This window comes from Zootoca vivipara, chromosome 8, assembly GCF_963506605.1.
Source record: "Zootoca vivipara chromosome 8, rZooViv1.1, whole genome shotgun sequence".
NCBI lineage: Eukaryota > Metazoa > Chordata > Lepidosauria > Squamata > Lacertidae > Zootoca > Zootoca vivipara.
In genome coordinates this window covers 16,531,720-16,558,874 of record NC_083283.1, presented here as the reverse complement: position 1 = coordinate 16,558,874, position 27,155 = coordinate 16,531,720, and the positions used below count along the sequence as shown (strand labels likewise).

The 27,155-nt window shown below is 40.7% G+C and overlaps 1 protein-coding gene across 10 annotated transcripts in view; it reads right to left on the bottom strand.

Moving 5' to 3' along the window:
* Positions 1–27,155, bottom strand: part of TRPS1 (transcriptional repressor GATA binding 1) — a 233,369-nt gene that overhangs the window by 6,423 nt on the left and 199,791 nt on the right. For all 10 annotated transcript variants that reach the window (XM_035125582.2, XM_035125587.2, XM_035125588.2 and 7 more), the window contains one exon: positions 4,069–4,191. In XM_035125582.2, the coding sequence (XP_034981473.1) occupies positions 4,069–4,191 (123 nt within the window). The remainder of the gene's footprint in view (positions 1–4,068; positions 4,192–27,155) is intronic.

The window sequence follows — 27,155 nt, the reverse complement described above, 5'->3', positions numbered from 1 at the left end:
CTAAGCAAAGCTTTGCAGAACTGCTTGTGCAAATCCCCAGTTATAGTTGCTGAACCACATCAAGCCATTGCAGGGAAACAGTTTAAAGAAATGGCTTCCTCAAATCAAGAGGACAGAAGGTCAAAGCAAGCACTGGAAACCGGCTCCTTAATTTTATATAATTAAAAAATGTGTCAACGCCCCCTTTAAATGGTTTGGCTGGTATCAAAGTGCTTTAGCCAGTATCAAATCTCCCCACCCTAACACCTTTTTATGTTACTTTCAAGAGTCCCCTGAATGCACAAAAAACCTAATAATGACCATATTGACTGAGGATCGTCTAAACTACAAGATCTTAAATCTGATCTTGGTTTGATACCCCAGTTGGTAAGAAACCAAGACAGATTTGTTGAAACCAAACATGTGAGACAGAGAGGGAGGGAAGGAGGCACACAGCTTGTTGCTGGACTGAAAAACCATGGTTTATTGGACCAGGATAACTTCCTCTGCCTCCCTCCCTATTTTCTCTTCCCACCTTAAGTTACTTGGATATCACGACCCCTTGTTGAAGATCAATGTTTTAAGTGACTATGATTGTGACTCATGAATTATGCATATCACCATTTTTAAACCAACATTAGACTAGACAGCATGCAAAACAAGCCAACTTCCTTAACAGCACCTGCACCTTTACAGAGGTGTCTGCTTGCTTGACCTGGCTCCTTCACCCCACAACTTTCTAGCCTCTTTTTCGAAGTCAAACAAGTTGTGTCGGTGATTGCCTCTCAAGCTTTATTCTATTAAAAATCTAATTTTGAATAAATATTCACCATGATTTCGGTGTCTAATAAGAAGTGGAAACCTTTAGTTCGTAAGAACAGTAGTGGTTGAAGTTCCCACTCTATGATTCTGTTCTAGGAAGTGTAAGCTCCTCAATAAGCCAAGAGGAAATATTATGATTATGATATAAGGTCCCAAAGTTCAGGCAAGTAAGTTGAACACTCAATTCTCTTTTACTGGGATAGTCTAAAATGCCTTACATATATCTATTGTTACATTAAATAACATCTCTGCATGAATATTTCTGCCTTTTAAAACTTGTACTCTTTGCTATACGCTAGTGTAACACATGCCAGAATGGAGAGGATGGATTCTCCCTTGGCTTGCTCATCACTCCGCTCATCACTCCTGTTCACTGATAATATCATCTCATATATTCAGTTATGTCATGGAAGAAAGGGAACATACAAACATTCATACATTCATACATACATACATACTCAACTACCCACTGGTTCCTATGCTTTCTAGTACCACCAAGAAATGGAACTTAGGACTGTATTATGGATATGGATTGGACGAGGGGAATAAATCCACTGTGGAAATACATGCCAGATACACACCACTGATCTCAATTTCTGTCAATTGCTGCTTTTACTTTTAATGCCAGTTCAGTTCTAAAGGGCTTCTATTGTGTTCTATGAGACACCGTAGAGAGGCAATTTGGTAGCAAAAGCTGACCATCGCTTTGCACTAGGGCAATGAGAAGCCCGTGCCCATATACTTTTCACTACATAAAGAGGCAGTTGCTATAATGGGGTGGGGGATAGAATATAGCAATATTAGGGTGTGAATTAATTTGCAAGCTATTTTTGAAAGTGAGCTCTATCCATATTTGCCAGTTTATATACTACCGTAATTTACTTCAAACTGTGTTACTCAGGAGTCCGAAATTTCCTGTGTTTAAATAGCTTTGTAAAAATGGGAGGGGGTCGGTGGGAACCAATCCGCTAAATATCTACATTTATTTCAGTGTGTTTCTGTTTGTCACAGCCTAGCAGGGTTAATTATATCTATGAGCTTTGATTGGGCAGTTAAATTAAACTCATTAATGTCAGTGTACATCAAATAACATCTCACTACGATGCTCCAATACTGCTACTAAAGATGGTGTTATCTTAGTTGTGTGCTAATTAAATAAAGGTTTTACAACTTATAACCAATTAGCAATGTTGCCAGCATACATTATTAGGATTACTTTGCATGTTTTATGATACCCTTTTAATTAAAAATATCTAAAAATTGTAGCTATAATGTATCTTTCTTTCTTTCTTTCTTTCTTTCTTCTTTCTTTCTTTCTTTCTACACATTACACACACAATCTCACAAAACTAATAATGTCTTCCATCACTTCTAAGAAAGGGGGGAGGGGTCAAAAGATGCAAAAGAGGCAGTACAGCAATTTTCCAAGACAAGACATAAACAGTGGATCAAAAATTAAATAGAATAAAAAGGCGCCAGATGAAATTACATTTAGATTGAATTTGCCATCTGTGTGATTATGTTGTTAAATAAACTACAACAAACTATTTCACACTAAAAGTCAGGATTAAAACTCTCATATAATTGGGGGAAGTCAACATTGCATTCTTCCAATTGTCCTGCCTGTGAAAGTATTGCAGCTTGCCAGATGGAATAACCCGCTTGCCCCCCCATCCCCTGTGCTGTTCTGGGGTTCTTCCCTATAAGCCAATTTCAGCAGATATAGGGGGATGTGGGGGGAAGTCCTATCGTGCAAGCAGAAGTCCTTACACAGCACTTCCGCTGGTGGGGCTGGTTAGGTGAACGCCACCCAATAATTTTATTTATTTATTAGATGAATGCTCTTATATGGGCCATTGAAATCTGGCTAATATCTGGTATGGTCAATATTCAATGCCCTGCTTTGGATGTACATACACTGGCTTGTTAAGCAAATATATGCACAAGCCTTGTTCCCTTCTAGGCACAACACAGTTCAATGGGTTGTTTAACCATAGCTTTCTCTTATGTCTATTTTTCTTTATTTTGCAACATTTATATACTGCTTGATGGTAAGAAGAAAACCTCAAAGTGGTTCAAAATGTGTTACCAGAATTGGAACAAGCCAAGGTCTTAAACCACATTTCTAATTGGGCTTAAGATCCTGGCTTGTTGAGTTTCTGGTAACTATGGTTTACCAGTTCAGATGTAATGGGAAACTATGGTTAATTAAGCCAGGAAGTCCTGCAGTGCACCAACAAATAAAAAGGGAAGGGTGGAGCAGGTTGGCATAAACCAAGCTATGCTCATTGGAACAGGACAGTATACCTGAAGGAGCCTCTCCTCCCCCATCGTTCTACCCGGACATTGAGGTCCAGCGCCGAGGGCCTTCTGCCGGTTCCCTCGCTACGAGAAGCCAAGTTACAGGGAACCAGGCAGAGGGCCTTCTCGGTAGTGGCACCCACCCTGTGGAATGCCCTCCCACCAGAGGTCAACGAGAATAACAATTACCAGACCTTTAGAAGGCATCTGAAGGCAGCCCTGTTTAGGGGAAGCTTTTAATGTTTGATGGATTTCTGTATTTTAATATTTTGTTGGAAGCCGCCCAGAGTGGCTGGGGGAACCCGGCCAGATGGGCGGGGTATAAATAATAAATTATTATTATTATTATTATTATTATTATTATTATTATTATTATTATTAGTCCCTTGATCATACATTGTTGGGAACAAAAATATTGCCCTGAAGCTGAGTTACTAAGCTGGAGCTAGGTGTTAACAAGGGACATATTTCTGCTTTTTATCCATCAGACCATTCATTCAGCTCAATGATGTCTACAATGACCGGCAGCTGCTTTCCGACAGGGGTATCTTCCCACCCTACCTGGAGATACTAGGGACTGAAACTTTCTTCCTTCAAAGCATCTACTCTGCCACTGAGCTACAAGCTTCCCCCTTTGTGATCAATATGAGGAGGGTATCTTGACAAGTTCTGTTGCAACATATTTCTGTGAACTTCTTGGGTGGGAGGAGGAGGAAACACCCCCACTTTTATTCTTTATTTTGTATCAAAATAATTAATGCCTCATTGGTAATCTCCAGCACAGACGCGTCTCTGTGGTGTATCAGCATGTTCCATAATGAATCACATCTGATCCCAGAGTGGCCCACATTGGGAAGAAGAAAAGGGGTGGGGGGGGGAATGCAGTTAGGAAATTAACCGCAGCTGCCCTCCTTTAGCCTAGCTGCCTAAAATCTTCCCTGCATAAAACGAGCAAGTTCTTCCTACCGAGTGAAGCTTCTGGTAGAGACCACACGCGTTGCATACATATCCTCCATTTGCATTCTTTCGCCAGAGAGAGGTCTTTGTGGTCAGGCAGTTGGCACAGAAAACCCCTGAGCCTCTACGTCTCTGAAACGGGAAAGAGGGGGGGGGGGGAGAGACACACACAAGGTCAAAGGTTAGTCACATGATCTGTGTGGAGTTTGGACAAATCAACACAGGAGTCTTGTCTCTAGGCTGGCAACAATTGATAGCATAAAAAACCACACTGCCCATAATGAGGTCAGGTTCAATTGTGCTTAATAGGGACCGCTGATTTTCATTACAATTTACCCTACAGTGATGGATGAGGTGTGCAAAATGCCACCACTCCCCCCCCCCCCAAAAAAAACCCAGTAACAGCTTTAACTTTTTGAACTTTAGCGTTTCTGCCCTTCTAATGACTGGATTCTGAACTCCAAATTTCAATCTTCTATTTTGACACAAAATTATCTCTGCTGATCTCACTAGCTGCTTTTTGCAAGGATTTCACTGCTTTAATTATAAATTATAATTATAAATATTATAAATAAATTATAAATGTTAACTACAAATAGTGTGTGTGTGTGTGATTCCACTTCGTTTGTCTCATTCCAGTTCTTGTAAAAGAGCCTATACGCCATTAACAATATACACATTACTCAACGTAATTCCCACACAGGGTAAACATAAAACTAAAATCCACTTATGCTACTTTCTATTTCCCACAGCCGACTGAGAGCACGGCCTTATTTCATCAGTGAAAAATATGGCATTGCTAATGATACCACTTCTGAACTTTGTATGAAACCATACCGCCTAATCGGTGGAGAGATTTTTTACTTTCGTTTTAATTTAGTAAAGGCAAAACTTTTCCAAATGCAAAATGAACATTAACTGGACCGCTGACTGAGCTCTGCAGCTTTACTAATAGCCCATTCAACATTTACTAATATTCCATCTTGTTCAGCAGTGGGCACCGCTGACCAGAGAAGCTTGTTAAATTCCTTCTGTGACATAATGATATCATTAAACTTTTCATTTCAATAAGAACACCACAAGAAAAAAAAACCAGGCTGTGTTTGTGGGCACAACTGCTAACAACAATGACATGGCTGTCTTGTTCTACCTCCCCCCCCCCCTTGAAAAAAAAATCATTTCAACATTGGTTTCTTTCTTTCTTTTTTACAAACTTTTATTAAATGTTCTCTGCCCTGCACAGGTGTGGAGGGAAAACAGTTTCACTAAAAGATTAAACTGATTTTGTTCTAAATTAAAAAATTACCAGTCATGTAAATCAAAATTTCAAGGTTTCATCAAATTTAAGTAATTTATTTAACTTTACGCCATACTGTAGGGAAGGGGGGCTATCAGTGCCAAGAAAATACAATGGTTATAATTGTACTCTGATACATTTCAAATGGAAAGCTTTTTGCAGACATAATTTTGGCTTGGAGTATGGAACACTTTCTTGGCATCGAAAGGGCATTTGATTCATCGGGTGTTTCACAATGTATCACTAAAAAGACCTGGTGATCAGCCAGTTCCCTATAGGGTAATTTTTCCATCCAGATGCAAGCGCTATCAGAGGCCCTCGTCAGCTAAACTAATTATGATCTTGCATTTGCTGATGCCTGCTCACTCTAACGTTCGACACCCCCATTAATCACCAATACGAGGAAAATGAATGAAACACGGAGAAACGAGGCCAGGTAACCTACACGGCCATAAAAATCTAAAATGAGAGCAATAATTTAACAAGACTGGGGAAATGTTTTTCGGTGAGCACCAAAGTCAGCCTAACAATTGCCCTTTTAAACCGAGAACACAATTTCATTAGTGGAGAAGGTTGTCTTGCTTTAAGTCGAGGTAATAAAATCAAGAATGCTAAGGGAATGATCTCCTGGTCCCACCCCTCCAACCAAATACCACTAAATCATAATCGTAATTACACCTCATTGTCTCACCTATGTCTCAGTACAATAGGACCACTCCATGCCCAATTATTTCACAATGTACTATGCTTTTATAAACATGTGCATTTATAAACCAGTTAATATTGAAAAATCTTAAGCCGTGTCTGGGAAAACATTGCTCCTCCAGTTGCCACTGGGATAACAACTCCAGTCTGATGGTCTGATGGGTACTGCAGACCAATCATGTTTGGAGGACCAGAGGTTCCTCGGCTCAGCTCTAAGTAGTGTACAATATAGAAAGTGATTTACACGCGCGCGCACACACACACACACGCACACACGCACACACACACACACACACACATACACACACCCTTTAAAACCAACCTTAAAAAACTAAACACAAATAGAATTGCAATATGAAGACTATTAACAGAAAATATAAGAAAAACAAATAAAACAGGAATTCAGGGGATTTAAACACATAAAACAACATCTCATCTCATGGGTCAGGGGAATCCTGGGCAAAGAAACAAGTCAAGGCATCTGAAGGGGGAAGGGCATTCCATAAAAAAAGGAAAGGGGGCAGAAATGCCTGTTTTGGGGTAGGATGTGGTGCCTGGGTAGAATTTACCCAGGTGATCTAAGTGATCTTACAGGTCAATATAGTGGCAGGTAACCTTTTGGGGAATATGCATAGGATGTTTATTATTTATATGCATAAAATGATTCATTATCAATTAATCATTAGTTTATCTATTAAGTATCTATATATGCATAGAAAGTTAATTACCTATCTACACCACTGAAACCCTGGGGAAACCTAAAAAACGGAAAAAACTACAATAAAATACAATAAAAAATAAATGTGATGATTATTCGTAGAACACCTTAAGGTGAAGGAATTATTTGGAAGGAATTATTTGTGAAGGCAGTTTACTGATCTGTGTTGTATATTATGCAAAAATATGGAGTGAAAAATTATCTGCCGTATGCAACTGGCACACTAGGCAATTCAATGGTGGCTGAATTTGCTTGACCTTAAGTGAAAATAGAACAAAAGAATCATGGAATTGTAGATTTGGTAGGGACCATAAGAGCCATCTAGTCTAACCTGCTGGAATGCAGGAATCTTTTGCCCAACACAAGGGCTCAAACCCACAACCATGAGATTAAGAGTCTTTAAAATGAACATTCCTCATTGCTAATGAGTGCTTGTCAGTGTGACCAAAATTTAAAGGAGAAACCACAACTACACTAGACACATAGTTATTTCATCAAATATATGCCAAGACGCAACTAAATTCAAGCTAAACTGTGTAGCAATGAACTAGCCTGTTATAGCGACTGGGATTGATGAACAGATGCCAGATAAGGCCAGTGGAGAGGTTAAATTCAACTTCTCTGCTCCTAATCAATAAAGTGATGCTTATTTGGATTTAAGTTAATGTCTCTGTGCCATGAGCCACTCTGAAAAGCAACACAAAGCTCACAAGTGCTGTAACTTGCGCCCAAAATCACAATGGTATAAAATTACACAGGCTGTAGCTAGAAAAAGTAATCTTACTTTATTACCTGATAGATTGGGGTGGGCATGGGAATTATTGAAAAGTTGTTGCTTTTTTCTGTGACATGATTGTAAATAATTTCAAAAGGGGGGGGGAATCTGAAGGTGCATCCAGTTCTTACTTAATAGATTGGATTGTTTTAGAACTGATTAAGTAATCCAAGTGGGAAGGATGTAAACTCTCTAACAGGATAAGTAGAAGTTACAGGTAGGTAGCCGTGTTGGCTGAGTCGAAGCAAAATAAAAAAAATTCCTTCAGTAGCACCTTAAAGACCAACTAAGTTTTTATTTTGGTATGAGCTTTTGTAGAAGCTATTTATTACACATTGGAAAGCAAGGTAATTCAGGAAATGTTTTGTCTGGAACCAGTATGACCCATTTAACCTATTTCTTCCTGTGTTAAATGGCTGTTATTTTATATAAAACCAATAAAAATATATTTTTTAAAAAACACTTCCTAGTTTCTGTGTAAACAGTGTAATGTTCTTCATAATCTGGATGATGAACAGATTGGCGATTCTTCATCTTCTTCAATTTAGATACTACTTAATTCCCAAAAAAGGGTTTACTAATGTCACTGAAGTCTGTAATTTCCTCGTTCAGAATACAAATTTGTCTGATTGGTAACCCTTCACTGTATTACGGTACAAACTGAGTGGTATTTCCTCCAAAAGTTATTCTCTGGCTTGCAATACCAAACTAAAATTCTGTAAAGCATATGTGTGGTCAGCAGACCAAGGACCTGAGGCCAGCTGCCTTATAGCTGCATTTAATTCCTTAATGCCCAACCTGATCCTAAACCATCACAGAGTGAAACATGGAGAAAAGACCAACCAAGTATTATTTTATTTGACTGTATCGTCTCTATTTGTGTCAATTCTCTCTATTGTTATATTGTGAAATGTGATTGTTCAATTCCCAATCCATCTCTTGTTCCTGAGTGGTTTTTTATTTTTAAGGTAGGGGGATGAATTTTCTGCTTCAAGGAATTTTTTTCAGATCCTTCTCTAAGTGAAGGATATTTATTTACCTCTCACTCCAGATGTTGTTAGAATACCATTCCCATCGGCTCCAGTCAGCAAGGCCAATGGTCAGAGATGATGGGAGTTGTAGTCCACCAACCTCTGCAGGATCCCACACTGCCTATGTCTGCATTAGCCTTTTGCATCCCATTTCATGGATCCCACCTTTTATCCCAGCCCTAACAGAACCTCCCAGCAGCACTTCTGAACATGTCCCTAAACAAAGATGAAGGGGGTCTGGATTCCCATCAACGCCACTTGTTACTAATTGGAGTTATCCATGTAGATTTCCTGTACGTGCCTGGGAAAAGAAGCCCAAAGGGTCCATAATTGAAACTACGTTTCTGCTGCGTCAATCTTTAATTATGTGGATCCTTATAGCCAGTACATTATAATAACACTGCCTGGAGGGACCACTACAGTTAAGGGTCTGTCAGTATTTCCATTTTAGTTCCTAGGTTGGGGTGTTTAATATCTCAGTTGTCTCAAATCACACTGGGCTGAAATTTGGCACACAAATTGGCCAGCACAGATGTGAAGTGGTTTCTTTTTTAAAAAAACACAAAACTTTATTTAAATCAGTTCAGCTGTTTATAATTTGGAGGAAAGCCAACTGTGAAAAAAATATATATTCAGGTTTGTGGATAATACTTCTCCCCCTTTCTCAAAGCGATTCCAGGAAAATAGCAAACCTATCTTGCAGGAAAGCTTCCTGATCCATTAATTTGAGGGAAAAGAAAGCTTAGTGAGAATGTAAAGAGAAGATTGTATTTAGTCTCTGAGCATGTTCCAAAAGCTTTGCATGGATAAGAAGCATGACGAAGCCATGAAATGACAGAACAACCCAGACACAGGGAAATGGATTCACATTTTTAGTGACTGCAATAGCTTGGGATTTTCCACTGGAACATGCATTGCTCACATGAGGGGAGCCATGCAGTTTCTGCGGAATGAGCCTCTGGCCTTGGATGCCAATGGCCCTGAGTTGGAATGATTGCCATTGAGTTCCCCATGTGATTACAGCGGTACCTTGGGTTGCAGACCTGATCCGTTCCGGGGTGCCATTCGCACCCCGAAAAGTCCGCAACCCGAGCAGCGTTTTTGCGCATGCGCGAAAGCGCAATAGAGCACTTCTGTGCATGCAGCGAAACCTGGAACTAAGCACTTCCGGGTCCACCGTGTTTGCAACACGAAAAAAACGCAACCCGCAGCGGACACAATATGAGATATGACTGTACTGTTTCTTTAGGAACCAAGCAGCAAAGGATCCCTACCCACAGTTAAGCGTGAGAGTGGGGGGATAAGAACAAGTTCGCAGCAAATCAGAGGAGCAATGGCTATGAAGAGGCATAAAAAAGGTGTGTGTTTTCAGCTATAAGGGTTCTGGTATTTTGGACCCTACAAAACCTCTAGTTTAGCCATGAAAACCAAACGCAATGAACATCTGGTACTACACCCGTTTTACACCAGGAAGGATTTTCAAAATTAGTCATGTGTTTTGAGAGTCCTATATATAAAAACACAAAATGAAGGTTTGTAATCAGGAAGAAAATGTGTCTTTTACTACTGTGTCATGCCCAAATGCATTGTTTTGCCCAGATTAAATATTCATATTTTTTTCTCTTCTCTCCATGTTCCTTTTCCCTTCTGTGTCATGTCTTTGATAGCTTTAACCAGGTTTTATTTTCATTGTATTGCATTCTTTGTACAGCGCTTAGAGATGATTAAGCAGCATATGAACTATCCATATAGGCAAATAAAATAAATAAATGACTTTTTAGATTGTGAGCCTGTGGAAGGGAGTGCCTTGTTTTAACTGACAGCATGCAAGCCACTCTGGGAACGTTTTTGGCTGAAGAGCAGGATGCAAATGTTCTTAATGAATAAATAAAGCCGTGTTTAATTTTGGGAAGGCTGGTTCCGAACGTGCTGGTTCCGAATTTAGGAGTACTGTATAATGTAAACCAGGCTAAATCTCAATCATAGGTATGGTTAAATTACTGTAATAGCCACATAACCTAAAGGAATTTACTTCAAAACAAATGTATTCATTTACTTTCCTTAGCAGTACTATTGGCTATGCTAGTAGGAACAAGAAGAGCAGCGCTAGAATACAAAAAACATGCATTTAGCACCAAGAGTGTGATAGGACCTGCACAGAATACAGAACAAGCATAGTCCTTGATCCAAAGATCACAGTTTAACACTACCAAAATGGATAGGAGGGGCAAGATTTTTGATTTTGAGAAGGGAGGAAAAGATGGCTTGATGAACAGAGACTGCAGAACATTCCAGATACAGGGAAGATCACAGAAGGTGGTGTGAAAGTGAGAGGTTGAATCTGAAGGGAATGAACAAGTCGATTGCTGAATTTTATGTCTTAATGTATTATATATTTTGACATTAGCCGCCCTGAGCCTGGTTCTGGCCGGGGAGGGTGGGATATAAATAAAATCATCATCATCATCATCATCATCATCATCATCATCATCATTATCATATCCAGACCAGTCTCTGGATGTGATAATAATGTAGAAAAATGGTTTGTAATGGCACTAGCTTTGAGAGTTTCCTCTCTTCCTCAAGTGCATCTTCCAATTATTTGGGTTCACACTTCCTTTCTCTAAACCAACAATGTAACTGTCAGGTAAGATTCTATGACTCCCTTGAAACTCTTCAAGTTCCCATCAGAATTTGCTCATCATTTCGGTGAACTGAAACCTGAGCTGCTGAAGCTATTTGTAATTAAGATGACATATTTGGCATTTTATTTACCATGAGGACAAAAGACTTACGGTAACTCTTGTCTACGGAGTGTACATATCAACAGTGTACAGATTCACTTATAGATAAGTCTAGGTAAAGGTAAAGGGACCCCTGACTATTAGGTCCAGTCGCAAACGACTCTGGGGTTGCGGCGCTCATCTCGCATTACTGGCCAAGGGAACCAGTGTACAGCTTCCAGGTCATGTGGCCAGCATGACAAAGCCGCTTCTGGCAAACCAGAGCAGCGCACGGAAGACAAAGAGGATCATCACCTTTTCTCTGCACAGGACCCTTGAGGTGCCTCCCCCACAGATTGTTCAAGCCAGCCAAACCAAAAGCAAAGCAAAGCAGTTGGAAAAGCCCATTTCAGGGCAAGCAAAGATGCGAAGACTATGGCGTGTGGTTGAAAGGAGGGTAAAGCTGCAAGCCAGAGCAATAGGTGACATCGTACAACATTATCGCTGATCACAGGGCACATCAGTGATGGCTTCCAATTTGCCAGCTTTTGGGAACTTGAGCCAACCTGAGCTAGCCTAAAACTTAGCTCCAGCAGGGTTGTTGTTGTTGTTGTTGTTGTTTTTAAAAAATATATCACTGAATCCATATCAGCTCCACTCGACTGTTTCGATTGCACTACTACAGGTGCTATGTGATACCCCTTCCGCATTTGTAAGAACTCGGTCATTTAGTATGGCAGCACTTTGGAACTCCCTGCCTAGTTAGATCAAGCAGGTCCCTTTACTGTACTCTTTTCAGCACCTGCCTATCTAGATGCGTAGAAAGTCAAGGTCATTTCAATCCCTTTTAGTATTTCAGCTTTTGTATGTTTTAAAGTAAATTTTCCTTCAATTTCATTGTTTTATCTTTTTGTTTTTTGTTTTTTTACAATCAAGTGGTATATACGTTTTATGAAATAAATAATAAATAACCAAATCCAGTTTTCCACACGTGAATACAGAACTACTAATACACACACATAATGTTGACAAGCTGTAATGTGTGCAGAGGAGGGAGACCAACAGTGAGAGCTGTTCAGCAGTGGAACAGTCTCCCACAAGAGGTGGTGCACTCTCCTTCCTTGGAGGTTTTTAAACAGAGGTTGGATGGCCATCTGGCATGGAAGCTTTTAGCAGAGATTCCTGCATTTCAGGGGGTTGGACTAGATGACCATTGGGTCCCTTCCAACTCCAAGACCCTATGATTCTATTTTGAATCCTTTTTTTCTCTTTTACTTTTTGGTAACAGTTTATTACATCAGCAGCAAATGCTGCAGGGGCTAGCACTACACGACTCTTGCCAAAAACCTACAACACCTCCACAGACTAGCCACAAAAAGCAGCAGGAAAAAGATGGCCCTAGAACTGATGTCATTTACCAGAACAATGCAAATGTGGAGCAGGGTGGTAGCAAAAATGGGGCTGTGTGGGTGCAGCAGTAGAGCCACTGTGGCACTTGTGCCAGTCTTGGCCATACCACCCTGTCCCCGATAAGTGGCAGCAAGGCCGATGCAGGAAGGGCGACTCTACAGTTCTGCCCTGCCGTATCAGCTGGTCCGCCTCTGCTTGGAAAAGAATTCCATAGCTGTGGGGCCACTTCCAAGAAGATCCTGTTCTCCAAAAAGATCAGAATAACGTCTATGAACATCTATGGGAACGTGATTTACATGAAATTATGGACTTTTCTGTCACGGGAAAAGAAACCTTTCAATGTAGCATTCCAGAACATCTATAACAGCTCTAACATTTCCATGCTGTATTGTTTAGTTTCTGTCATTTCTTTTCTCTGCCAGTCAATGAGTGAAAAAAGAAATAACCAGGCGCTCCTGAAGAATGCTGATGGGGTGAAAATACTGAATTGATAATGACAGGAATTGGCAATATTACACAAAATTGTTAACATTTCACCAAGGCCTATTTCCCCCTTTTCATTTAAGCCAAAAAAGAAAAAAGCTTTGGGGGGGGGAGAAAGTGCATTTGAGTTTTTCCTATTTCAGTCTCATCCAATTCTGGGCCACACTGAATTTTTAAATAAACTATTATTTAATCAAATACAGGCACATTAGTCTCACTCCTGCTGACAACTTCAATTATAATATTTTTACTTTGGACTGAAAAAAGGGCTCATGATCTTTATATTGCTGTGGCTTCTGCACAACATCTGGTTACAATTTTTATATACCCAGCCATCAAACTCCTATCTCCACGAAACAGTTTATTCAAGATTTGTTTTAATTATCCAGCGCTGCAAACTTCATCTGGCTTTTTACAAGAAAGTGAGGAGGATATTTCAATTGAGGCAAACAGGCTTCAACAGGATCAGTGGGATTGATTGCTGGTATGTAAAGGAAAGCTGCTGAGACAATATGAAGAATTAAAAAGAAATGCTTCTTCGCCGCCGCCAGGAAAGAAGCGCTACTTTAAGCACATTTTATTTTATTCTTCCTATTGTGTTTTAATTTCTTCTTTGTGCTATAATGTTTTGTTTGTTTGGCTGGTCCATGTCATAATTGCATCTGTTATTGTTTCCACATAACTCTTAACATAGGCTGCTGTTCTGCTTTACTTGGAAGTAAGATCAATTGAATTCATCGGGGCTTTAACTTCCAAGGATCAGGATGACAATTCAATTTTCATCGTGGCAAGTGTCCCATTGCGACTTAGAGGTCAATCCTGTATTTCACTGAACTGGAGTAGTTCCTGGGAAGCAGAAGAAGATTCCCCAATGGCACAGGGCTTTTTTTCAGACAGAACTTGGTGGAACTCACTTCCGGCACCTCTCAGGTGGGCACCATTGCCATTATAAGAGAACAAGGGAGGAATTCATGGTGAGTTCCAGCACTTCTTTTTCTAGAAAAATAGTACTGCCAAGACCACCATCCCCACACCCAAAAAATTAGTCTGACCCTTGTAAATATCAACAAGACACTTATTGGGAGAATGGGACTGTGGAGCTGGTGCAGTGGCCAAGGCTGATTGGCCAAATATCCATGGAAGATGTAGACAAATTATTGTAACAGCTGCAAACTTTAGGAAGTCAACCATTGTCTCTTCTCAGGGCCAGCACTACCATTATTATTTTTTATCTTAGAACAAAAGCCTTTGAACATTGCTGCAAATCTCGCCCCCATTGCTGAAATCCCTATTCCTGAAACAGCGCCCATTCGCCAACCTCTTGCTCAGCATGGAATATGTGATGAATGACTAAGCTTGTGCTGCGCTTATAATATTGAGCGCAGCCTGCATTCTCTTAAAGTTTTACTAAATAGTGTAATCTGTGTCAGAAATTGCAACAGTGGGTAGTCTTCAGAACTGAGAAATAATTTTGTCCAAAATACAAGCAAGTGGGGAGGGGGGAAACGGGACTAACTGTTGCTCTCGACCCCGATACATATCGCAACATGTAAACATTTAGAGATAACCTGCGGTGGTGTTTTATTCTGGTTCTTTTAAAAGGGCTCATTAAAATAATTTCAAAAACATACTTTTCGCTCCTGTCAGAAGTCAAGTGCACAAATCAACCCGTTCTGCTGCTCTCAGTTCCTTCGGGAGAAAGTGTGGGATGTAAATTGAACAATAAATAAAATTAAGTAAGAGAGTATGGGATCGTACTGCCAAACACAATGCACCCAGAATGCAGCAAGAATAGTGATTGGGTATCTGTGGCATTCTGGCAGAATATGGGTGCCCAAGTATTGGGCTGGCCAGAGGCTGAGAGACCACAAACCTCAAGAGATGCAGACTTGGTTGGAGACACACACACACAGCTACTCTATACAGTATCTGTGATTTGAGAAACCAGTAGCCTTCTAGATATTGTTGGACTACAGTCTACGGCTATTGTCTAGACTGGCTGGGACTAATGGGAGCTGGAGTGCAACAACATCCAGCAGACCAGTAGTTCTCCATCCTGGAAATGGTGCATCGCAAGAAACAGTATCAGAAGAGTGGTGCATGTCAGAGGGGCCGTATCAAGTGTGAAGCAGATCCTCCTGGAAGGAAGAGAAGAACTTAATGCTGAGCTCAAAAGCCACCACTGACTAGGAAAAAAGACTGGAGGGGGCAGCAGCACTTCCAAGACGACGTAAGAAAGGCTTATAACATCAAAATTCAGACTAGCTGCTTGCACCATGAGATGATGAAATAGGATGCGTGCATATAACAGAACATTTTATTAACTTGCATCTCTGTGAACAACCCTACTGAGACCATTCACAGGAATGAAGTTTCAAACATCTGCATCTCCCATTCAAGGCAGGTTGGGATATCTTAACAGGAATGTCAGCCGGCCCTTAACAAAATATATACACCAACCTCAGCCTTAGGGACAAGAACAACTTTGGCAAAATTAGCATTTCTGCGGAATGCTTAGATTCCTCACTATTGAGATAGAATGATAATTAGCCCTTCTGCGGTAGATTCAGCACAGGGCTGAATTTGAGGGCTCGGGCTTTCTTTATTCATTTACTAGTGCTCATTGCATATATGGATTAAGGGCAAAGTAATGTGGAAACTTAAAACTATTTATTTTATGAGGTAACTATTTTGGAATCTATTAAATGAAAATACGGGGGGGGGAATGGTCTCATTATTCTTGTTTTTCAGGCAGCTAGTGTTTATCGTTCCAAGTCAGATGTTTCACAAGCTTTAGTCCTTTCCCTCCACCCACCCTTCTCAATCCCACATAAGGCCACATTTTGCTCTACAGATAATCATTGACAAGTTGTAGCAGAAAGACTAAACTCTGTCCCATGCATTAGCTATGACATTGTGGATTCAATATCCACAAACTTCCAAAAACAATCAGCACGGGGCAACCAGAAGAAATACAGAGCAATCTGGATCACAAAAATGTTGTGCCACACAGTTCTCTAGATTGAGTGTTTGGGTGATGGCACTGCTGAGTTTCTCTCTTTCATCCATTTCAGGTGAGTTTGTGGATGAGGGCCAGTAAACTAAAGCTGGAAGCTGACATTTCAATAGGCTGGAAAGGTGATGTTCAACCTCTTCTGGATGGGATTTCACCATGCCTGGAAAAGTTTGCAGCTCGGGAAAGCTTTCGATCAGGGGAATCTGTGGCACTTCCGATGACGTTGGACTTCCAACTCTCATCAGCCCCAGTCAAGGATGGTAGGAGTTGTACATTTAGAGGGCCACAGCTTAGCCACTAGTGCTTTAGATTTTGCCCCATTCCTTGAAACTTTTGCGCTTTCTCTTATGCTTGCCTCGAACCCTCTCGATGGTCTTTTTAGGCACAAACTCTATTCTCCTAGGGCTTAAAAATGACTTATGTTGTACATTCTGGGGCTCAGTTTTAAACTGAGCTTTAAATTGCATTTTAGATTTGTAAGTAATTTGTAACATGTACTGCTTTATGCTGTATTTTAATCACTTTGTTTGCATGCTTGTTGCTTTTGCTTTGTGAGCTGCCTAGACAATTCATGTTATGGGGAGACTATATGAAGGTAGCAAAAAAACCTGATGTTCCAGTCACGCCAATGTCAAAAACACCTTCTCCTAGCTAAGAAGGGTACCAGCTGCAACCTTTCTAAACAGAGATAACTTAGCCACTGTTATCCACATTCTAGGAACATCCAGATGATATATTGAAGTGCAGTGAATATGGGGTTGTAATTGAACTCTTCTTGGGAGCTTCAGTTAGTTCAAAATACTGCTAATAGACTGCTGCCTACAACTAGCCAAAGGGAACTTCTAAGGTCATCCAAGCCCTCTTTAGGTGCTGAGCCTGGACACATGAAGGCAAAAGTGTGTAAGGACCAGGTAAACAAGAGGATTATATGCTGATTATATACTTTTTGCTTCGCAACACAGGAAAATTGATTCACACTCAATCCTATTAATTTTGATCTGAACTCCTCAGGGTAGGATAAAAATAAATATAAACATACTCTCGGTCACAATATTTCTCCAAACACACAAACCCTAACTTGACTATAGCCACATGTTCCCAAGCTTTTTATAGACTGTATTCAACTAAGCTTTACTCAGAATAGACCAGTGATTTCCAACCTTTTTTTAGCCATGCCCCACCTAAGCAGCTCTAAAATCCTGATGCCCCCCCCCCGTGACATATAAATCTTGTAATTCAAAAAGTGAACTCCTATTCATGTGGAGGGCCATTAACTGTTAATAACTCAATTCTTGAATTGCCCCCTTTAAAATCAATTTGCCCCCCCTGTGGGGTGTGTGTCCCACGTTGGGAAACATGGTAGTAGACCCACTGAAATTAATTACCTCATTTAGTTTGCCCATTCATTTCAATAGGTCTACTATGCATATGAGTAACATGGGATAAAACCCAGGGTCTACATCCCAACAGCCTGCACACCACTGTGTAACCATGCAGAGGAATTGAAAATGCTTACGAAAGTCATACATATTGCTAGGAATGGATGGGCCAGAGTGATGTGTTTACTAAGCAACTAACATCAGTGAGCACTAGCTGTAACATTTTCTGCACCTGGCCAGACTAAACTTTCTTTCCACTGATTTCAACTGACTTGTTGAAAGTCCACAATACTGTCGACTTTCCTCAGACCTCCTTGTGCAGAAGTCAAATCTAGCTTACCAAAGTCAACAACATAGCTATGGATTTCCAGATCAAAATTACATTTATAGAACCTAAGATTCACTCTCCGTGTGTGTATGTCTGCCTCTGTGTGCTTTGGCAAATGTATAACGGACAGTTCCTGGAGATGTCCATTGCCTAGAGAACTTTCACTGCAGCCAGTAAAAATACGATTGGAAAATAATTGGAAATAAATACATTTTCATATGCTTAATGGTCTGAATGGAGAATAAATTGACTCCCCCTTTTTGGGAGGGAATCATCAATGGGCAAAGTGTACTTGGAGGTTCTGTGCAAGCCCTGTTATTGTGGTTTTTGCACAACTTTGCCAATGGGGTTTATGTAGGAGAATTCCTGGGTGGGCTGTACACAGTTGTGTTGTTAATTTGTGAATGCTTTCTGAGGCAGTTTAATTTCACAGAAACGAGCATGCTCTCTGGTAACACTATCCAATGAAAATATCATTACAACTTGCCTAATTTATAATAAAATATAAAATCACATCAAATCAACAATAAGATTGCACCCATAAAACAAATACAAAATACATCACAAATCAGTGGGTCACCTTAAAACATCAGGGAAGGCCTGGATGAACAGGTGAGTTTTAAGCAGGTACTTAAAAGTAGCTGTTTGCTTGATGCCCAAAGGGCCTGGGCTTAGTTATTTTGTTTTGTAACTTCCATGCTCGTTGGCAAATGATTGCCCCTTTAGATTTTATAATTGTCAGCAAATGATTCCCCATATACTTGCCAAACTACTAAGGTCAGGCCAACTCTCTGTTACGATATATTCTGGGAGATAAAATTCCTTGGGTGTCATTAGTGGCCTTTAAAATAAATAAATCAGTAGCTATGAAAACAAGAAGGCAATTAACTACCTCAAGCTAGTAGGATCATTTTCAATGTCTATTTCAGTCATTTCTTATCTTGTATAAATGCATACAGTGGTACCTCTACTTACGAATTTAATGCGTTCCGAACGCACATTCGTAAGTCGAAAAAATTTGTAAGTCGAATCCCATAGGAATGCATTGGGAGAAAAAATTCGTAAGTCGAAGCAACCCTATCTAAAAATTCATAAGTAGAAAAAATCCTATCTAAACCGCATCCAAGATGGCGGACGGAGCTCCGTTCGTAAGTAGAAACATTCGTAAGTAGAGGTACCACTGTATATGGACTGATGGCATTCATGTTATACCTTGCCTTGTATTTTGCTCTGTAATTAATGGTATACAGTGGTACCTCGGTTTACGAACTTAATCCGTTCCATAAGTCCGTTCTTAAACCAAAACCATTCTTAAACTGAGACACGCTTTCCCTAATGAGCCTCCTGCCATCAGTGCCCTTCCACCATTCGGATTCTGTTCTTAGACAGAGGTAAAGTTCTCAAACTGGGACACTATTTCCAGTTTTGCGGAGTTCGTAAACCAAATCATTCCTAAACCAGACTGTTCTTAAACCAAGGTACCACTGTAGTGGATTGCATGACTTTTATTTTTGGTCTTATTTCTGCTGTGTTGGTCGTAATAAATTGACGATAATATGAAGATCTACCAATAGATCCTGATTTACCTTCTGCCTTCCCACCTGTCATTTATACAACAAATAAAGCTAACAGAAAGCACAGCTCCCTTTCCCCCACTGCATGGGCTTGTCCCTCCCCACCCATCACAGCAAAAGGCCTCTGTGTTAAGTTGGAGAAAGTACTATTAAATTTAACTTGAATTATAGTAGGTGCTATGCACAGTTCTCATTCCTTTGGGCATAGATTTGCAAAGTCAGCGCCGCTCTTCAAAACGTCAAACACACTCAGGCCTGGTTAAAGTTTCTTTAATGTATGGTCTTTGCCCATGTCTCATGCCACCTCTTTTTTTCTTTGTAAGTTGTATGCAAGAACCCATTGATATGTGGAACACCTGTTTTTCATTTGCAGTATTTAATGTTTCTTTTCTAATCAGCATCTGTGGCTGGATGAGATGTCAAAGATAGGTGTGTGAAGATGCTGAAACAGAGCACGCAATCCTCTGGGGACTTTTTGTGTGCACAACCCATGGAAATAAATGAAAATTCAGGGGAGCACAGAGCTGAGCTCCATTCCTTTGAATGGAGAACGGACAGGAGAGTATCCCGCTGGGTTTATTTATTTTTTAAAAAACGATTCTTTATTTTGGAATTTAGGCACTTTGCCCTTCTTTTTCTTGTGTTCCTTGTGTGCTCAAACACCCATCAAGAGAAATGAATTCTAATACTGAATGGCTGACATAAAACACACACACACACACACACACACACACACACACACACACACACAAAAAAATTCAATAATTGCATGTAAACTTTTCAGGGGTGTTAATTTTAACATGAGTTCATTTTCATCCATGCAAACCCAACTGAGAAAGTAGAGAGCATGATTCCTGCTGAAGTACATATTCTTGATTTTGGCTGTACAACCTTGTAGCATTAAGATGCCCTGGTTTAATACATGCTGTACCTTAATGCTTTTGTTCCAGTCTTCTAAAACAAAAGCAGCAAAAAAAAAACAACCAAACCACAAAACAAAACAAAAAACCCACTACCCTTTGTACCCTTTTCATTTTCCCCACCCTGCCTCAAGTAAGTGCCAAAATAGAGAAAGGGCAATGTGATAAAGATAAACCATGGCACAAAAGTTTCCCAGATAATTGCCTTCACAGATCTGGTTGAGCTCTCATCTCTTCTAATTAGCCTCATTACCATACCTTAAGACAGACTAGCAGTCAGTCAAGCCTCCTCCTTTTGCCCTCTTAAACTATCCATGACAAGCAAATGGGCAACACATGGATCCAGTAAGCTAATTCCAGGCAAAGCTTTTTATAAAGCTGCCCTTTACCAGAAAACGTGCATAACAAGGTTTTCCACAGAGTCACCAACAAGGAATGTGCAGGATTATATGAGTAATTAATAAAAATGTTGCTCAAGTTGATGCTTTTAGATCACTCAAAGCAAAATGCATAAAACTTTTTTTAAAAAAAGTCATAAGTAATTCACCGGGTTGGGCTGTTTCAATCAAAATTATTCTAGAGTGTGTGAGTGACCCTACCACCTATGTTATAATGTAGAAGATAGCGATGTCTGAAAAGCCATTATTTTCACTTTTTCTTCATTAAGGCAAGTATAGAAAGAAAAAAAATAAACCTGTCACAAGCAGTTCCACGTACAGAAGTAATAACAAAATGCTTATTCCTTTGAGGTGTAGTGATTTTCAAACTTTTGTTGTCAGGACAGCCCTTTCAGTTTTTAATTGTCTGCCGACGAACTGTCACAAAACTCCTGTGCTTGCCCTGAATATAGGCGCATATTCTCAGTTGTGCAGTCTATTCACATGGTGTCCTGGTCAAAGCCTCTTTGGATTCTCTACTGAAGAGTGAAGAACCAAACCAAACCCTCCCGTACGGTTGTAATTTGCTGGAAAATGTATTACAGCTAATAGCCTCAGCTTGGTTTGATTATAATAAAATATACAACAGAAGAGTAACCCATCAATATTCTGTTTTGATTCACTGCTGCACTGGAGGGGAAACTTGAACTTAGAATTTGGAACGTGATTAACATCATGTTGTGACAAAAATTACTAACGCTAGTAAATGTTGCGTTGTTACGCAGGCATTTTTAATGTCGCTTTAAAAATAAGAAAAGCAAATCAAAGGAAAAGAAGCAAAATGTTTGTGCTACCTAGCTACATAAGTGTGTTTTATTTGGTACCTCCTTTAACTTGAGTAAGATTTGTTTTTTAAAAGAGAGAGTTCCGTTTCTTTTCCAGTCTGCTGCCCTTCTGCTTTCTAAATATGACTGCCTCGCTTGAGGTTTTTTTTCTTTTTCTTTTTCTTTTGCTTCTGCACAGGGAAAAGCAAGTGATGCAATCGCAGTGGCAATGAAAATCAAGGAAATGGATTTTCTGCACTTTGCATTTTGGGGGAAATTAACAGTCCATTCAGTGTGACTGAAAAATACCCCGAAGGCCAATATTTACTAAGCATGGAGCACACACACAGGAGCCTTGTTGAAAATCCACAACAAATCTTTCATTGCAAACAAACCCAGAGCCTTCAGAGTGGATACAACAGTCTGAGTAATGTTGAGGCTGACAGTAAGAAAGCTGTTCTTTAAAAAAGGAAAGGGAAAAGTCTAACAGCAAAGCTTAATGCTTGTTGGCCTCCCACCAAGATTTTGTGATTTCAGTTTGAGAGAGATAGTTTCCCCTTCTCTTAAAAAGAGCATGCTGGAAGGACGAGTAAGGTCCTGTTTTATGTCCTGTTTTATAGAGGAGTGTTCTCTCTACTTGAAGCAGTCCTCTATTCAAAAAGCTGCAAAGTCCGATAGAGAATCCTTAGAGAGGAAAGCAGGGACCTTGAAGGTTCCCATCAACAGTTAGGAGATTTCCTCCCTCCTTAGTGTAAAGCAGCATAGAAATTATCTAAACAAACAAACTATTGAACAGACACACACGTCACTCGGTCACAGTCTTTTCCATTACGGCAAGATGTATTGTCTTTATACTTTTGTACCGTATTTGCTGATATTGTGATTATTTCTAGGCATTTAAACACAATCAAACAAGTAAAACGATACAAAACTATTTGCCTGGGTTGTAAGGGCAATTATTGGGGAGGTGGAAAGCAGGTCAAGGAAATATTTTCAGTTTTACATGGCACTTCAAAATAAAGTTAAGTGATGAGGTTTTAGAGATTCCAGTGCAACAAGGGATGAATAACACACTGTGCTGGGAAGCAGCAGCAGCAGCAGGAAAAGTATTCCAATGCAATGCAGGAACTTTAATGTGTAAAAGAGGAATGTGATGTAGGAATGTAGCGCAGTCAGGCCCAAACAGCACACAATACATACACACAACATGCTTTACTATGTGAGTGGGTAGGTTTCAAAAGGGCACTCTTTAAAAGAACAAACCTAAAAAAAAAAACCCACCAAAGATGCAAGCACAGCGAATCATTTCTGAAATCCACTTCTTGCAACCACCTCTGCGACCCCCTTCCCATCTGCTCCGATGGCAAAGGAGTCAGAAACTGAATTCCAAACACAACGAGATGAAACAACCAGCATTCAGAACCCTTGTGTATATGAGGTCAGATCAGTCCGAAAACATGCACTGATTTTTCAATCAACTGAAACATTTTTATGTGTTTTCCATACTCACTATGTGGCTAGTTCATTTCGTAAAGTGTGTGCCTGCATATCTATTACAATCAGATAATGCAGATTACAGAGCACATGGTGTTTACACAGAAAGTAGAATGAAATAATTTTTTTATTTATTTCGGAGTTGTTATACCTCAGTCTTCCTCCAGATCAGAACACAGGGTAGCATACTGTACAATAATAACACACAATATAAATAGTAATGTAAAAATATAAAATAAAAAGCATACACCCATATATATTTTCAAAGCAACACTTATTACTCAAGTCCAATCAATATCAACACCAGGTTCCAAAGGCCTGGACAAAGAAATACTTTTTCACCTGTCCTCCAAAAATAGCTAATGTGGAGGATTGTCAGAATCTAACCAAGATGGATAAAACGAGCCTTTCAAAACTGTTTGCACACTATTGCTGACAATGCTGCTCCCTCCTATTTTTCACCTGTTTATTTCTATTTGACCACTCACTCTAACTTGTTTTCCCATTTAAACGGTCTCATGAAACCCTAGCGATGAAACAGCTGAATGAATGAATAAATATCAATGAAATGGTCATCTTCTCATTTATCCCCAAGCCTCACAATCCCCTAAGACCTTTGCTTAAATTCTCCAGTGTTCATCCCTACCCAAAATGCTCTGAAGCAGGAGTGTCCATGGTCATACCTGCCAAGTCCTGGATAGAAAAATCCAGGATCGGCAGCCGCACGACACCGGATGTTGCGTAGACGCAACTTCCGGTGGCGCTTTGCCCTTCTATGGGCACCAGAAAATGCCGGCGCCAGAAGTCGCTTCTACGCATGACCGGAAATGCGTAAAAGCAACTTGCAGCGCCGCCATTTTCTGGTGCCCATAGAAGGGCAAAGCGCCACCGGAAGTTGCGTCTACGTGTTTCTAGACACGTGTAGAAGCGACTTCCGGCGCCAGCGTCGCCATTTTCTGGTGCCCATAGAAGGGCAAAGCGGCACCAGAAAAAATGGCCACCGGCAGGAGCAGATTTAAGGGAGAATAACGGGATAATAACCGATATGGGAGAGCGCTGGGAAATGGTAGGAAAAAATGGGGTTTCCCGGCAAAAACGGGATACTTGGCAGCTCGGGTCCATGGTACCCTCTCCAGGCATGTCAAACCTGCGGCCCTCCAGATGTTTTGGACTACAATTCCCATCTTCCCCAACCACTGGTCCTGCTAGCTAGGGATCATGGGAGTTGTAGGCCAAAACATCTGGAGGGCCGCAGGTTTGACATGCCTGCTCTAGACGCTTTAGGCTACAACTCCCATCATCTCCGACCATCAACCATAATGACTGGTGCTAAAGGGGTTTTCAGCCCACAATATCCAGATGACATCACCTTGGCTGCTCCTAGTCTGAAGGCTGCCACCTTGCTGAAGCTCGGGAGATCTGGGTCTGATCAGTGCCTGCATGGGTGATCACCTGAAGTATGCTGCCTTGGTTTTCATGACAGAGGAAAGGCAGGATTAAATGTAGGGAAATACATAAAATAAATAAGTACGCATAATTACTCACATTCATTCCTGTTACACTTGCATGTATGGCGACCATTCCTTGCTCCCCATACAACCTTCTTCCCGTTCTCTGCATACTGCCAAAATTCAGATTGCAAATGTCAGTGTTGGATTAGGCCAGGCATGGCCAAACTTGGCCCTCCAGCTGTTTTGGGACTACAGTTCCCATCATCCCTGACCACTGGTCCTGTTAGCTAGGGATGATGGGAGCTGTAGTCCCAAAACAGCTAGAGGGCCAAGTTTGGCCATTCCTGGATTAGGGTGAGGAGATCCACATTCAAATCTCCACTTAGCCATAAAGCTCACCGGGTGACCTCTCAAGCAGACCTACCTTACATGGTTGTTGTGAGGGGGGAAATTCCCATATGTTGTAAAGCACTATGTAATGTGTGCATAGATCTGTCTCTATTCTTTAGAAGAAATATTTGGAAATTAAAGCCCTGTTCTGTTTCATAATTAAGAAATGAACAATTAAAATAATAAAATTGCAAGCCTATCTTCCTGACTCACAATTTATTCCTTAAAGCAAACACTACAAAATACAAGTAATGAAAAGTGGATTAGGTTCCAAGTGCTACATTCCACCCTCTTTCCTCCAAAAATTAAACTCCTTATCTGCTTACAGTTAACACCTTATTTGAAGCCATTCTAGCTACAGCATGTCCTCAGAAACCAAATGTGTGGGACTTATTATATACTTAGAACAGCAGCAGCAACAACAAAACAGGAAAAATTCAGAGAACTCCCAGGAGCTTGAGAATGGATGCCACAAGTCTCTTGGGATGATCACCAAGAAACCCAATGTCAATGTGATTACTCTAGAACAGGCATCCCCAAAAGTCAGCCCTCCAGATGTTTTGGACTAAAATCCCCATCATCCCTGACCACTGGTCCTGTTAGCTAGGGAACATGGGAGTTGTAGGCCAAAACTTCTGGAGGGCCGCAGTTTGCGGGTGCGTGCTCTAGAATAAGTTGTTTTGAAAGCCTCAACCAAACAGGATTGATCCTGTCTGATGGCAAATTTTATCCAGGGCAAATTAAGTATTTTTTTCCAGCCAGTGGGCTTGGCAAACCCATTCCAGTTATCCAGTAAATGCAACGGCACACCCATCACAGTACCTCCCATCAAGATACGGTAAATTACAGCAAAATTATCATAGTTGGCAGAGATAACAATTTTTGCAAAATGTTAACATATGCCTGATACACAACCTCAGTAGCATCTGGACAGAGAGTTTGGCCACAGTTACGGTACATTGGCCAAAGCTACCCATACACTGGTAACATCCAGGTTATTTTTTAAATTATTGTTAGGGTTTATATTTATGCCCCAACTTGCAGGGCATTACACATAGGGCAGCTTTTGAAGGCTAATGGGAAACTACAGTTAGCATGGAATATGGCACTTAAATTAGGGCCAGAAATGGTTGGTTGAATGCATCTCACTACTGTTCATCACTGTTCAAAGTATTGTTTTTAACGCTTAAAGCCCTGCACTATTCAGGATCTAGGTATATCTATAGGGCCACCTGCTCTCGTATGTTAATTCTATTGATTGCTTTTATGTATCTTGGCATGTGACGTGTTCTGTGATTGTTTTACAATGAAGGACGGGATATACATTTTACAAATAACAATAAATGAACCTGCCCATTTGTTAAACACATCATTGCTCATGTCGCAGCTTAAGTGAGCAGTGCCTTGGTAAAGAGCTTTGTCTACTCCTTGACTTTGGAATGCTTTCCCTAGAACTGCCCACTAGAAGCCAGGTTCCAAGAGTTTTAAGCACCAGGCCATTGCTCTTCCCCTTTCTCTTTTGCTTAGGCTTTCAGTAGAGTGACTCACCTGTTTTCAGGACGTTACTGCTATTCTTTGCTGTTTAATGGATATTGCTGGCATTGTGCACGCAAGTGAATGTTTATACAGGAAGCAGTCGTTATATTGGTCCTTCTAGCTCAGTATTAGGGATGCGGGTGGCGCTGTGGGTTAAACCACAGAGCCTAGGGCTTGCCGATCAAAAAGGGTGGCGGTTCGAATCCCCGTGACGGGGTGAGCTCCCGTTGCTTGGTCCCTGCTCCTGCCAACCTAGCAGTTTGAAAGCACGTCAAAGTGCAAGTGAATAAATAGGTACCGCTACAGCAGGAAAGATAAACGGCGTTTCCATGCGCTGCTCTGGTTCGCCAGAAGCGGCTTTCACATGACCTGGAAGCTGTACTCTGGTTCACCAGAAGTGGCTTTGTCATGCTGGCCACATGACCTGGAAGCTGTACGCCAGCTCCCCCAGCCAATAATGCGAGATGAGCGCCGCAACCCCAGAGTCGGTCACGACTGGACCTAATGGTCAGGGGTCCCTTTACCTTTACTAGCTCAGTATTATCTACCCTGATAGGCAGTTTCTCTCCAGGGTTCCAGACAGGGAGTCTTCCTGGAGCTCAAACATGAAATTTTGCATGTGAAGCATGTGTTCTCCCAGTGAGCCATGAGCCTTCCCTTTTTCA